The following is a 14,616-nucleotide window of genomic DNA, read 5'->3' as shown; positions in this document are numbered from 1 at the left end:
AGCCAGTCTGGTCTTTCCATGGATCAAACCTCTGTCATCTCCAACTGGGTGTCATTCCAATCAGCTGAAATTCAACCTGCCCATCACATTCCAATTAAATCCTTCCCTCTCTAGCTTCCATCATTACATAAAACCCTCCACTATCTTGCCTGTACTTCATAATCCTGATGGACTTCTTATTCTTCTGATCTTTGATGTTTCACATTTACTCTCCTGTCAAATCCTACCATTTCTTTCTATATAAAATTTTGGGGATTCATCCTTTTTCATCCATTTCATTTGCCGAAGCCCTGAACTAGTGACACTTCATCCTAGGGTCCTTAATGTGAACCTTTCTACTTTCCAATTGATTTCAACCAAAGTAGTCTCCTGAATGTGCTGATACATTGATCAATTAAGCCATTGATCAGTCAGTGGCACATTACCTTCTCGGGGATGAACAGGGATTCCTACCGATTCCTTCAGAGCCCTCCACCAACCTGATGAATTCTGTCCTCTGCTCTGTCCAGCCTCATCTGTGTCCTCCAGTCCAGTCAAGCAAACCTAATTATTTTCCCCTCAACTTACATCTTCCTCAGTTGCCTTTAATGGTTCAATGTGATCAACCCTCAGGCACGTAACAGCTCTGCCATCTGCTCAGCCACTCCGTATTCTGTTGTCCATTAAATCAGTATGTGCAAGGTGTTAAATCTCCTACATATTGATGATATGCATCTTATTCTTTCTCTTAGCATCTCATTTTAATTATTTCAAAATACCCAAGGAATCAATTTTTAAATTTTCCAACAGCTCACATTTCAGTCAAAAGGAAAACCTTATGATGTTTATTTGGACACAGACTTGCATCTCATATCCAGACATACCATGTGATTCAGTCGGTCGGATACATCTTTTTTCCGAAGCATCCAGGACCATTGGGTGGGTACAGAAGCAGTTATAAGAGCCTTCTGTATTAACGCACTGGCCATCAATACAACTGTTGGGGTCTTGACACTCATCTATATCTTAAGAGAAAAAAAATGAAAGAAAATCAGCAATCAGCTGCACCTCATACACTTAACCAAACTTAATACACTGCTAAATTTAGTCCAGATTCCAGGGGCGGCCACATTTTAATCAGCTACACATCATCATCCAAAAGAGAACAGCTCCGACTATAAAAATGTTAAGTTGTATTGACTGGAAAAATAATACCGCCCTACAGCTGCTGACATTAAATAAGGAAAGAAAACATTTAAGAACAGGATACGCTTAGAAATTTAAGATAAAATGTCTCTTTATGACAATTTTAAAATTATTTTCTTTTGCTATGTTTTTCTGCCTAGTGTATATGGTTTTCTGCTTAGGCATTAAAGTCTGGGTCAGTATTTAAAAATGACTTTCAGTGCATGGTATGAGTGATGAAACAGGAGGCTCCCCAGACCAAAAGAACACTTCAGTTATACCAGTGACCTGAATTATAATCCCACATTGAATATTAACTCTTTGAAATCTATTCAAATAGTAGTATGAAGGGTTTTTATTTTCTTAAATATTGCTCAAGAAAAAGATCCATAAAACACTTACAGATCTTTTCAACACGTGATTTAGATTCAAAGACATTGTTTTTATATGTAGCATTACTTATTTTTTCCATGTATTTGCATAGCACATCACACTATATCCTCTTAAAACTTACCAAAGCACTGCAATTTGACGGGATCATAGTATGTCCCCTGCTTACAGTAGCATTCATAACCAGGCTGAGTGTTCAAACAGAAGCCATTTTTGCAGATTTCTTGTCCAAAAAGTAGGCATTCATCTGCATCTATGGGGGAAAAATGGAGAAATATTTAGAAAGAGGAGTTATTTTGGGATTTTCAGTTAAATAGAAGAGTCTAACCAACATTGGGCAAGTTAGATATTATAATATTTATATTACAAAGAGTCTTAAAAACACAGCAATATCAAATTCTTAAAGTTAGGACTAATTCACAGAGGTAGAAATATAATCAGGCTTCTCTGTTTAAGAAGCAATGCCCAAAACATTATCAGAGAAGGTATATTTGTAAATAGAGCTTCGGAGATGCTACCTCGTATTTGATGAAATAGTCTACAGGTTCCATAATGGCACCAATAATATTCTCTGTAGAAAATACCCTTTAAGACATGTGCCTTTCTATAAATGTATATTTTGGCCCATTAACTAGTTGAGATGAAGAAAACTCCTGCAAAGAGTTTGATGCAACTTGATGGAAGTCTTCTTTCTTGATAATGAGCTAATGAAAGCACAGATGCTAAGAATGCTGGCAGACCCATTCCTCCACAGAATTTACAGAGCTTATTGTCCACAAACCTCAGTTTACTCAGTGGTAAACTGGAGATAAGAGGAACATCGACCTGATAGGATTGAAAGGATTCAATGAGAAAATCCACGCAGAGGACTCGGTATACTCTCAAAAAGTGTGATCTATTGCTTTTGTGCAAGTATTATTAGCATCATTTCTAACATTTTAAAGCTAATGTCATCTAGTCCTCATTTAAAAAACTGGAGACTTCATAGACAAATTGCTCAAAATGGCAAATGGCAAAACCAGGTCGACAATATATGACTGTTTGAATCCGAATCTAATATTCTTTCAACCATTTACAGCACTGCTAAGATAGGGTGAAGAGGAATTTATTTTTATTTTAAAAAAGAGGATGACTTTATGGTGAAATCAGGGCTCCACTTCATAGCACAAAGTGAAATTTAACTACATCTCTGAAAGAACATAGTATATGATATTGGCAAATTTGAAAACCGTTAAACACATTTCGCCAACTAAGTCTTGTTATTTCACTGAATTAAATCATAGATGTACTTAAAAAAACACATATGGAATTTCTTATCCAGCTGCTGAATTATACCATATTAGTAAAACCCTGGTTTGCAAAAATGGATAGACAATAAAAATGTTTTTAGTCTGTTTTCCAGCCACTTAACAGTTTGCAATATTAAACTGTAAAGAAAAAAAAATCACTTTGTATATAAAAGGCCATAATATCTCTATCACTGAAATATTAAAAGTTAGGGGTTAATGAGGAAATACTCATATCTGTAGTTTAAATTCAACCAAAATTAAAAAGCTGCACATTTATTTTAGAATTACAGACTAATAGCATTAAATATATAAAACACACATCTCCTTTTGCTTTCTTCCTTTCCATTCCTTATTATTAATCTGTGGCCATTAGTAAATGGTCCTAGCAAAGTAGGATGCTTTCTAAAAAGGTGAGAACCTTTGCTTTGTTGATGACCATTAAAGGCCAACATGATGATGGTCAAATTTATATTGGTCCTAACGTATGATTTCTAATATAATTCTACAATAAAAGAATGAATTTATTAAGTACAGAATTTTGTGTTAAGTACTTTTACATATGCTATCTCATTTAATCCTCATGACAACCTTTGAAACATTATTCTTATCTCAGAAGTGGAAACTCAGAATCTTAAGTGAAGTCCCACTATCATACAGCCTTAAGTGTTCTAACACCCAAGCCACGGTTCCCCCTAGAGTCCATTGGAGCCTTCTTCCAATGGTAGAATTCAAGGCTTTGTAATTAGTTTCCATGGCTGAAAAGAATTCTTCTTCTGTCTAACCCAAGCCACGCGTTTACTTGAATGTCAAATATGCATACACATTGCAAATTAGTTTCTGCTTGATTCTGACCTTTATAGTTCTCGCCATCAACATCGTAAGAGGATTCTCCAGTGGGGACAAAACCTTTCCCTCTAGGACACATTTCAGTGAATTCAGCTGATTTCAGGAGAGATAAGGGGGAAAAAAAGTTAAAAAAAAAAAAACCCAATATCTTCCATGAGTATTTAAATTCAGTTTTGCTTGCCATCTAATTCAGACAAATAAATTCATCTAATTTTACCTGCCATCTAATTCAGACAAATAAATTCAGTACAATCTCAAAAATTACAGACTAGGTGCAAATAAATCTAATGACTTCATAAGTATAATTTACAAAAAACCTTGCTAGTTCACCCATATATTATTTACACATGTTTTAGCTATGGGTACTATGGTGTGTTATGACTTATTTCTCCATTACTGTGGTCTCTAGTATTTTCAAATTTCAATAAGAATCCAAAATCCTAGCTTAAATATGCAAGCTCCAGTTAGGAATAATGCCGTGTCATTGTTAGCAAAAATGATTAGTTTTACCTTAAAAATGGAATAAAACTGAATTATCTTTCTGCCAAAATATTATATGGAATGTCACTATAACAGCATATTCTGTGAGAAACAGAAGTTTAAGAATTCATACTGAAGTGGGATAAGGGTATGGGTCCAGCCCTGAATGAAACCCACTCTAAGGTAATCTCACTTCAATTTGACTATGGCAGGTACCAGTAGATGTTACCATTTCAAGGCTTCAATAACCCAAATGAGAACATTCCAAGGCCCATGAACACCACACAACAAATACCAGTATGAACAGAGCACTTAGCTAATTCTTACCAGTCCCCAAGACTGGGCAGGGGAAAATCTCACAGTTATCTCCCCACCCAGCACCAGAGGTACAGCAGCATTCTTGTTTGGTGACATTGGGGGCCAGCACGTTGTCACAAAGACTGGCGTCATTTAGATTATAGTAGCACTCTTTCTTTTCTTCTTTGGGTTGATCTACTTCTAAGTCTAAAAAGAGTAGAGAAAGTAAAAAAGAGTGTTGACAGGATACATCAGATCTACCTGTATCACAACGGAATTGAAAACACAGGGGTAAAAAAGCTTGACTGGACGTGCCAATGGCACTTCATTTACAGAAAGTTGCTTTCCATTTTGTGTTGGATTCTTCCACTTCAAGATAAAAATGCACATGAATCCTGAATTTTGGTGGATTTCTAACCCACCCCAAGAGTGTAAGTCTGTCAAAATCATTTCCTTTTACCTTAACCAATTACTTTATACTGGTAAATTTGGCTGTGAGTACAGTTTCCATATCTGCTTTCTTGCCACACATAGGGTCATTCTTTACTGAGCTAGAACACCTACGTAAATCAATGAAAATATTCCCCAACACTGGACCAGAGATATGGGGCCACACATAATATTTAACCCTTAGATGGTTATTGAGATAACCATGCCCCCCCAAATTTTCTAAACAGTACAAAGCAGAAGACGACAAATAGAAAAACACTGCAGTAACCTGAGTCTATTAAAAAAAAAAAACCCTTTCATTACTAGAAATCTACTTACAGTGCTGCAAATATATGATTCTGAATGAAACAATAAGAGCCAGCTAATCCCAGGGGTAGAATTTCAAGGCTGGGTTCTAGTCCCAGCTCAAGTGTGTCCTAAAGAATATATTGATATATTCCAACAGTGTCTGTTTAACCCTCTGTGATAAAAGTCAAGGTGATATGATAGAATACAAATGATAAGAACAACTCCACCTACTTTCAGTTAATACTAAAAATGATTTAATTCCATCAGATTTGAAGGCTACAAACAAGTTTGTGCTTTTAAAGAATGATTAAAAAAACTCTTCCTTACTAAATGCTATAGAGTTCAAATTACTGTCTATGATCCAGTTAGAATTTCTTATTTTAATTTTATGCTATGTCAGATAAACTGACTACTGCCGTCACAATTACTTAGATTAATACTAATGAAATATTTTCATTAGAACTGCTATCTACAGATTCTTAACCCAAAGAAACTATAGGGACAAGGGGATAACACTTGCCAGCAAGGATAAGACTTTAATCTCAATACCTACCTTTTAAAAAAAAAGTTGGCAGATCATTATACTATGAGGAAAGTTTAATGATGTATTTTCATAATAGTTTCCTATATATTTACTTTGGCAGGGTCAAACTGACTGTGGAAACCTGATTAATATGTCATATAACAAAGGTGTTCTTAAAATGTAAGTTCATAAAATTCTATCAGAAGAGCTACTGCCCTTTCTTTCCCCTTATGGCAGTAAAGGCAAGCAAACAAAGCTTCGACATATATATTACTCCCAGAATGCAGAATATCAATGAGAATGTAAAGGATCCCTCTCACCCTTGATTCTGGCTAATTCTCAGATTATTCTACCTTTGACAATTCAGCTTGGACTCTAACTTAGTCTTAATAGCTGATGACAAATTCAAACCTAGAGTAAGTGTCCAGGAAAAAACTGAAATGAGGATTCCTATGCAGTTTATGAAGTGGTTTTAAATCATTTCCTTGTGTGTGAAATTGGATAAAACCTGCCACATCCCTCGTCTCAACTAGCTTTTCAAGTGTGCAGGGGACAGATGTGCTTTTTGCCTGCTTTCATGGAATGGATCACCATCACTAGTTCATTCCCTTCAAGAGGGGCTCCAAGCTCTTACACAGGGTATTACTGAGGAAAATTAAGGGTAGGTATTTTAAATTAATATGAAATCAATCATGAACCCTGTAAAAAATTTTATAAACTTTCTCCCAGTATATGGGAATAGATTGACAGACTATTAATATGGCCAATTCCACTCATTTTATTCAGTTTGCCTAAAACACAGTTATTAATGAATGCATTTAGGAATATAAATCAAGTCAGCAGCACAACTAGAGTTTTGCCAATCAGGTTTACAGTCTATGTTAAAAGAGTGCTCAATAATTGTTTTTCTCTTTGTACAAAGTTGTAGATATGTCACAGTTTTTATTACAATATGGAAACATTGTACAGTAACACTTCAGTGAAGGCTGCTATATTCATAGGTAATTAGAGACCACAGGCTTCTGAGTCAAAAACTTCATATACATTTAAACACTATTTCTACCATGTTTTCTTATACTCACAGAAATAAAATAGTTTTTTCTTTTTTCTTTGGAAGGAAACTCAAAGGTGACTGCATAAGGGAAATAATCAATATCACTGTATTATTCAGGTTTTACATTGGTTATTACAAGTTTTACTCTTATTTTCTTTCCAAGCAGTTTGAAGCTTCAATGTTTACACAGCTGAAATTGAGGGTTAGTCAGGCCCTCATCCGTGTTTGGAAAGAGATGCAAATTCCTTTTAAAAAAACTGGTCCACAAAGGTCATTCTGTGAAAAGCTACAATTTCCTTATCTTCTTAACCTTTAAATAATTAACTGCCTAGAGCATTTTTCCACAGGGGGAACACTCTCATCAGTAAAGACATGTAATGTGATTTCTTTAAAAAATCTCTATTTTGTCACTGTCGTTAGGGGAGGAATTTTTCTATCACAAAATAACTTTAAAAGATCAAATCAGGGCCTCCCTGGTGGCGCAGTGGTTGAGAGTCCGCCTGCCGATGCAGGGGATACGGGTTCGTGCCCCGGTCTGGGAGGATCCCATATGCCGCGGAACGGCTGGGCCCGTGAGCCATGGCCGCTGGGCCTGCGCATCCGGAGCCTGTGCTCCGCAACGGGAGAGGCCACAACAGTGAGAGGCCCGCGTACCGCAAAAAGAAAAAAAAAAAAAAAAAAGATCAAATCAAAAGTTATAGAAGGTGCCAAGCTCAGAAAGAATGAATTCTATTTTTCAGAAAGATTTTATTAATAAGGTTAGCCATACTTCATATCTCATGCCATAGACTTCTAGGAAATATATTACTTCACCTCCAGTATTTTCAGATTTGATTTTTCAATATGTATTAAGAGGTTAGCTTAACATTTGTGTATAAAAAGCAATGTGTATATTTTAATCCCAGGGTATGTATGGCTGGTGATAAGAAATGAGTTTTTGGACCTCTCACGTGTGTGCCTTTTTTGAAGAAATTTTCACAAGTGCCTTTTCATGTGATACACAAAGTAACTCCATGAGCTAGACGGCACAGGTTATAGAGCATCCTCACTTTTTGGAGGAGAACATTTAGGTTGGGTCCAATGTCCAGTGCCTAATGCTTTCCCTAAACCTCTTCTATGGGGCTCAGCTTCTTAGCATTTCAGCGAGCATGAGTTTGTTTTGCTTTGCCTTTGCCCAGGGGGCAGCAGATAATCCTGCTGATATAGAGTTCAGTGACAAAGCAGCATGCAGCGTGACCCTCTTCCCTTGCTCTGAATATTAAAGAGAGGGTTTGAGCAGTAGGTACCACTGGTGAACTGCCCTTTCTAGAAGCTCTTCTCTCTTGCTTTGTCAGAAAGAAGAGGATGTGGGTGTTCACTTACAGGATTATTTCCTGCTTTAGTCTTTCCCTAAATATGTCTACTCTTAGGTTTGCTGTTGGAGTGGGGAGATCTGGAACATTTCTTTGGTTAGAGTGGACACAAACATTCTAAATGGCCCTTGCCTTTGCTTTCACTTTCCATTTGCAGTAGTTTCTGAAGGCCTTCAGATGCCAATCCCCTCCATATCCTTCTGAGACAGGATGATGACAGTGACCCAAGAGTCACATCACAAATACGTGTGAGTAAACAATGCCCCCAAATGAAACACCTGCCCTAGTCCTGAAAAAGACATCAATTTATAGTCTGTGTCTGTAATAATGTTCAGCAAATGACTTTGAATAGGATTACTCAGTAAGCTTTATTCTCTTTATTTTGAAAATCACCACAGGCACTAATGTTTTATACCAACTCATACTTTTATGAGAAAAAGCATTCCAGTGTAATAATCCAAAGGGAGTAAAAGAGAACTTGGAAATTCATTTTTTCCCCTAGTTTTCTCATTCAAAGACTTGGAAGATGAGAAGTGTGTGTGTGTTTTAAGTGGAATTTAAAAGAAAGCCATTGGTGAGTTTCAGAAAATAAGCACTGACAATAGGAATGGACTGAACATGAAGGGATGCAAATAAAAAGGAAGATTGTAGAAAGGTGGTAACTTCAGATAGTAAAAGACGTGGAAGAAGTCATAATAAAGTTTAGAAAGTGAAGTACAAGAGCAAAAATACTTTCAAAGCATATTCTTCCACACAGTGCCTATCCTTAAAGAGGTCAATCAGGTGGTCAGGCATGACAGTGCAAGGAAAGCAAGCTGGGCGTGTAAGCCACACTGTAAAGGGTCAGGGAGCAAGGCAATCCTGGAAGGCTGCCTGGAGGAGCTGACATTTTGAGTCAAGTTCTTGAAAAATAAACTTAAAAAAAATTGGCTAGAAAGTAAGGTGTGACAGAGGTGAGGAGGAGTAAAAAGTACAGCTATCCTTAGGTCTGTGTGGGTAGAGCGGGCAAGGGGAGAAGTGGTCTGTGGAAGGAGTCACAGAACTGATTTTGAGAATAAGAGAATGGGGCAGGGATGCATTAACATGTGAACAAGTGATAGGTGTGTTTGTGACTTAGGTGCTGAGGCAGAGGACAATGCCAGTCTCTATTGGAAGAGAGTCGCCTCAGCCTTGCCACGTGGAATGGAGGATATTTTTGGTTTTGCTTTTTCTGGTGAAGAAGTTAGAAGACACTGGGAGGAGGGAGCCTGGGATAGGAACAGGCTGGGGAGATGGTGAGAAGTGAAAGTCTCAATGATGGAAATATTATTAGAAACTGGAGAAGTCAGAAGAAAAGCGGGCAGATCTGGGTGAAAGAAGAGACTCCTGAAGGCAGAATAAAGCTCCCCAGAGAAAGAAAACTGGGAGACGCACACTGGGACGAGGTGCAACAGGCAGCACAGACGGAAAGGAGATGACATCACAGCAGCATGAGAGCTGTCACAACACCCGCACACGTGCATGGCGAGGCCCTGTGAGGATGACCTCAAGAATAAAGCCACATCTGCAGCGACATGTAAAATGTCTGGAAATGTTTAAACGAAACTGTACAAACCATTCCTCTCCAGGCCTTATTGGTAGTGAATTCTAGGATACAAAATGCATTTCTAATGCAACAGCGTGGTGTCTCTTGTATTAAGAGGATAAAATGGTTTATGTACATGGTTTACTTAACTGATATGTCAGTTCATTCAAATATCAACACCTCTTTATTAAAAACTCATTTTAGATACTATACACAGCAAGCATAAAACTTCATGAAAATAAAAGCACCATTTGGTAGTAAACTCTTCTCACTCTTGGTTTTTTTTTTTTTTTTTTTTTTTTTTTTTTTTTTTTTTTTTTTTTTTTTGCTGTATGCGGGCCTCTCACTGCTGTGGCCTCTCCCGTTGCGGAGCACAGGCTCCGGACACACAGGCTCCGCGGCCATGGCTCGCGGGCCCAGCCGCTCCGCGGCATGTGGGATCTTCCGGGATCGGGGCACGAACCCGTGTCCCCTGCATCGGCAGGCGGACTCTCAACCACTGCGCCACCAGGGAAGCCCTCACTCTTGTTTTTGAAGGTGGGAAGAAACCTGACTTTTTTTTTTTTAAAGTAACAAATGAGCATATTTTCCTCAGCCTTAGCTACATTTATGGTATAGATCCATTACGAATACACAATAAGACCTCAGGAGTTTTATGGCGTTTTACAATGTTTGCATTCTAAATACTGTGGTTTCACTGTCTTTAATTTTTTTCCTACCAAAGGTGTTTTTTTTCCAATCAGAAATTATTAAAAAAAAATTCTTCCAAAGTGAATTTATTTTACAGGTTACCTAAATACATTAAAAAAAAAACCCACCCCACTGTGCCAGATACAATGGTTGAGTGATATTATATGTGGTCTCATGCCTTTAAAAAAATATGTACATACACAAAACCTGTAGTGGACCTCTCCAGGAACAGAGAACAAGCACTCTGTTTAGGTTCAATTGTCAGAACCACAAGGATGATTTGCACAGTGTCCCCTGTGAGCAGGGACCTGCTCTTTAAAAAATTTTTTTTTGCTCTACTTGTAATTTAACCAAAGCACACAGGGGTACTGTCCCCTCTACCTAGAAGTGTGACTAGATCAATTAAGTGTGGTCCACGATACCTTTGATAAAATGAATAATTCTTACTCTGTAGAACGAGCTGGGAACGAGATGATGTGATAGAGAAGGAACACATTCTCGAATGCGGAGAAGCCTATTACTCAACAGGCTACAGTGTCTGCTGTAGGTCAGGCACGATGCCTAGCAGTGAGCTGGGTGACAGACAATACAAAGAGGAATAAATGACTGAGCATAAAGGGTCCTGTTACCCTGCTGATGGATTTGGACTTCATGCTGGAGGCAGGAATAAGCAGCTGAAAGTTTTAAGGGTTTAAAACCAGATGTATGTTTCAAAAATGTGAATTGGCAGCAATGTGGAACAGGAACTGATGGGAGAGGCAGGGAGAGAAGTCAGAAGGCAAGTGCCACAGTCCAGGGAAGACAGGCTGAAGGCCTGGCCCAGGGCAGTGGTAGCAGAGGAGCAGAGAGATTTGAAGGATACTGTTGAGGTAGAGATAGCAGAATGTTATGATGGCTTGGATGGATGGAGAGAGAAAGTAAAGTATGACTTCAGGATCTATAGTATGGCTGTTTGGCAATTAATGAGTGTACACAGGGAGAGTAACAGATTGGAGAGGGTATGGTAATTAATTTGCTTTTGGATAATTTTAGGCAGAGATGCTTCCAAGACACCCTGGGAGGAAGGTCCAGAAACAGGCAGCTGGAAATAGGAGTGTGGCACTCAAGAGAGAGGTGGAGAGGCATAGATATTCAGTTGGTCATCCACACCAAGTAAGTAATACTCCAAGTAAATTGACTTGGAGAAGAAGATAAAATATCCCAGGAGAAGAATACAGAGTAAAAAGAGGGCTAACCCTGCAACTCTCTGGGATGTTATTATTTAAGGAATGGCGAAAGAAAGAGTCAAGAATGAGACAGAAAAAGACCAGGGCAAGAGGTGGGAGGATACAGGGAGGAGTAATGTCCTGAAATCAAGAAAAGGGAAAGGGGGAGGGGAGATGAGAAACTACTGACACAAGAGGAAAGAGCTTCACCCAGATGAAGGGTCTGAGGGCTCGATCTCAGTGCGTTGAGGATCAACTGGGAGACGGTTCAGTGGATGCAGGGAGGCCCCTTCAAAGAATCTGGAGGTCAGCATGATCACAGAGATTATCCCTGGACGGTAACACAGCAGGGGATTTTCTCTTTTGATCTATTTTTGTATTTGCCAATTTTCTAAGAATATGCATTGTTTCAATAACAAGAACAAAACAAAGAAATAAAGTGAAAAGGAAGCCAACTTTTAGAAGAATGTGCTGTCATGGGGTCCTCAGCCTTGAGAAGTAGAATTAAGGGGAAAGACTCTGGAGTCGGGTTCCTGGGCCAATTCTGCCAGTCATTAGCAATATGGCCCTACGTTTAACATTTAGAACTTCTCTCTGGGCCTCGGCTTCCTTACCTGGAAATGAAGTTGCTGGGCTGGAAAAACACTAGGGTGTTTTCTAGATGTAGAAGTCTAGGGCTTAGCTTGCGACGTGAGAACAAGCTCCCAAATATATTAGAGAAAACTGATATTTAAGGAAACCCTATCGTGAATTGTGTGAAGAACAATTCTTTTATAATACAAATAATCTTTAATTTATGATCTTGTTTATTTATAGATTTTAATTTCTGAGCTTGTTTATTTATAGATCTTTAATTTCTGATCTTGTTTATTTGCTTGTCTTAAAGTGAAGAACAATTATTACACAATGCAAATAATCAGCCTGATTTACATGTTTTATAATTTCTGATCTTGTTTACTTTGTTTTCTTAAAGCAAGGCACACCTGCATTAATTATAATATATATCTTTGTGTTCTTTTATTATACCTTCTGTTGTAAAAATAAAATTCAGTTCCCACCACCACAGAGTCTCCTCTGTGCACCAATGAAGACAGAGAACAGCAGTTTGTGTGTAGGGCTTGAAGGCTGCAGTTGCCAACACTAAATATTTACTGCTACCCTTAGAGTGCCCAAGGACATAACGTTTTTATAGAGTAATTGTCACAGGCACTGAGGAAGTAAAAGCATCAGGCTATATTTCATGGCCACACCCTCTTACAGGTGATGAGTGGTCTGATATGGACATTTTTTAGTTATTTCTGTTTCAGGTGCTTTTACACAATGTATAGCAATGTAAATTAGTGGCCAAAGGCCCAGGCAATGAAAACATTAGACCAGACCTAAAAAATTAGGTGGGAGCCAAGAAGTATTTTAGAAATAAAAATCCTAGGACATTCAAGTTCAAAAGTACCCTCAAGGTCACCTGGGACAATGTCATGCTGGAAGTAGGAGCCCTTCTGCCAGCCAGTGAGTCTCTCACCTGTTCTTGGACACCTCTAAGGAAACACCCACGATTTCATGAGACCGTTATGTGCTGACTGTCTCTAGCTGTTGGAAAGTTCTTCTGCATACTGATCTGAAATCTGCCTTGCTGACAGCCAGTTCTGTCCTCAGTAAGATACCACTTCAGATGATGATGCTACTGCTCCGTGTTGGAATGTCTGTTGTCCTGGGGAAATTTTAAAGCCGAGGAAATATTACAGCCTAGAGAGCAAATGTATCTTTCTTTTCCTAATTACCTTCCAGGAGGGATGAGATCTAAGCTGTTAGTCTATCAGGTATATAATGAAATTAATTTGAATCCCATCTTGATAAAAACTTTAACTTAAATTTGGTACAAAATGTTTTGTTCTGTATAACAGCAGATTCTTTGACTGGAGTATGATACAAACTTTTAACTAGCCTCCACTTAACCACCTTGTTAGATGAACTAATGTTCTCCTGTCCTCTGAAAAACATCCTGGCTAATGCCCACAAGCAGGTGGAAGGCTCACAGCCAGCTGGCTGTTCTCAGGTGGGTCAGCATACTTCTGTACTGACGTGTTGAGCGGTATGCCGACAGAGACTCAGCTATGTTCATTCTCAAACACTCTGTGCCAATGTATTGATTATTGTAATTACATAATTAAATAGTATATAAACCAATAAAATATGAATGAGTAGAAGAGTTGTTTCCAGAACAAGTTAAACCTTTAGAAAGACTAAGGTTACAAAAAGTAAAAAAGAAAAAAAAAAGGTTATCAAACTAGGAATGGATAATACAACTGCAGAAGATTGAAAAAAAAAAAAGAAAACCTAAAGTGACTTCGCACTTATTTACTCAGCAAAGGCCTTTAAATTCTTACTCCCTTTAAAGTGGGCAGTGTAGATAATGCATAATAGATATGGTTTATGCAAGACAAGCCCATACAGAATGCAAATGGATTTCTACTCGAAGACAGACCTTGGCTCTTCTTCGGAGACTGGGGAATAAATGTACATTATGTGCTTTAAGTTAAAACTTAAATATTTAAAAGATGTATTATCTTTCTTTACGATTTCCAGTTTTAATCACCTTTTTCAAACAAATGAGCTATGATGAAGTCTGATGAAGTCTGATGAAGTCAGAGAGGGAAACTCCTGCTGCAGTTTATAGCTGATCTATCTCTCAGGAGAGAGAACTGCTAAAATGAAGATGTTATCATAGACAATCTTAAGACTCCATACGATCAGTTCGAATTTGCCAAGAACCCTACAAATTGAGGTATGGTAGAAGTCAGAATTGCCAGGAACTATACAAATTAATAAGCTTATCCAGTTACTAAGGCAGATTATACTGACATGGACCAATAAAACGACTGAGTATGTACAATATTTGGCAGAAGCCAGAGAACTATGGGGAAAATAAGCAAGAAGCTATTAAAGGATCAGATATAATGTTAAGTGGAAAGAGAAACTATGTATTCACTGGCAGACAAGCTTTATGAAGCTGAGTATTCAAAATGC

The 14,616-nt window shown here is 38.1% G+C and overlaps 1 protein-coding gene across 7 annotated transcripts in view; it reads right to left on the bottom strand.

The window, feature by feature from the left end:
• Window positions 1-14,616, bottom strand: part of LTBP1 (latent transforming growth factor beta binding protein 1) — a 429,217-nt gene that overhangs the window by 30,462 nt on the left and 384,139 nt on the right. For all 7 annotated transcript variants that reach the window (XM_082641886.1, XM_082641887.1, XM_082641888.1 and 4 more), the window contains 4 exons: window positions 4,497-4,673; window positions 3,696-3,782; window positions 1,679-1,807; window positions 864-1,004 (listed from right to left, as the gene is read on the bottom strand). In XM_082641886.1, the coding sequence (XP_082498012.1) occupies window positions 864-1,004; window positions 1,679-1,807; window positions 3,696-3,782; window positions 4,497-4,673 (534 nt within the window). The remainder of the gene's footprint in view (window positions 1-863; window positions 1,005-1,678; window positions 1,808-3,695; window positions 3,783-4,496; window positions 4,674-14,616) is intronic.

The sequence above is a fragment of the Mesoplodon mirus genome, assembly GCF_964341445.2.
Source record: "Mesoplodon mirus genome assembly, chromosome: 14".
Lineage (NCBI taxonomy): Eukaryota > Metazoa > Chordata > Mammalia > Artiodactyla > Ziphiidae > Mesoplodon > Mesoplodon mirus.
The sequence above is the reverse complement of the archived record's forward strand: the minus strand, read 5'-3'. Positions and strand labels throughout refer to the sequence as shown.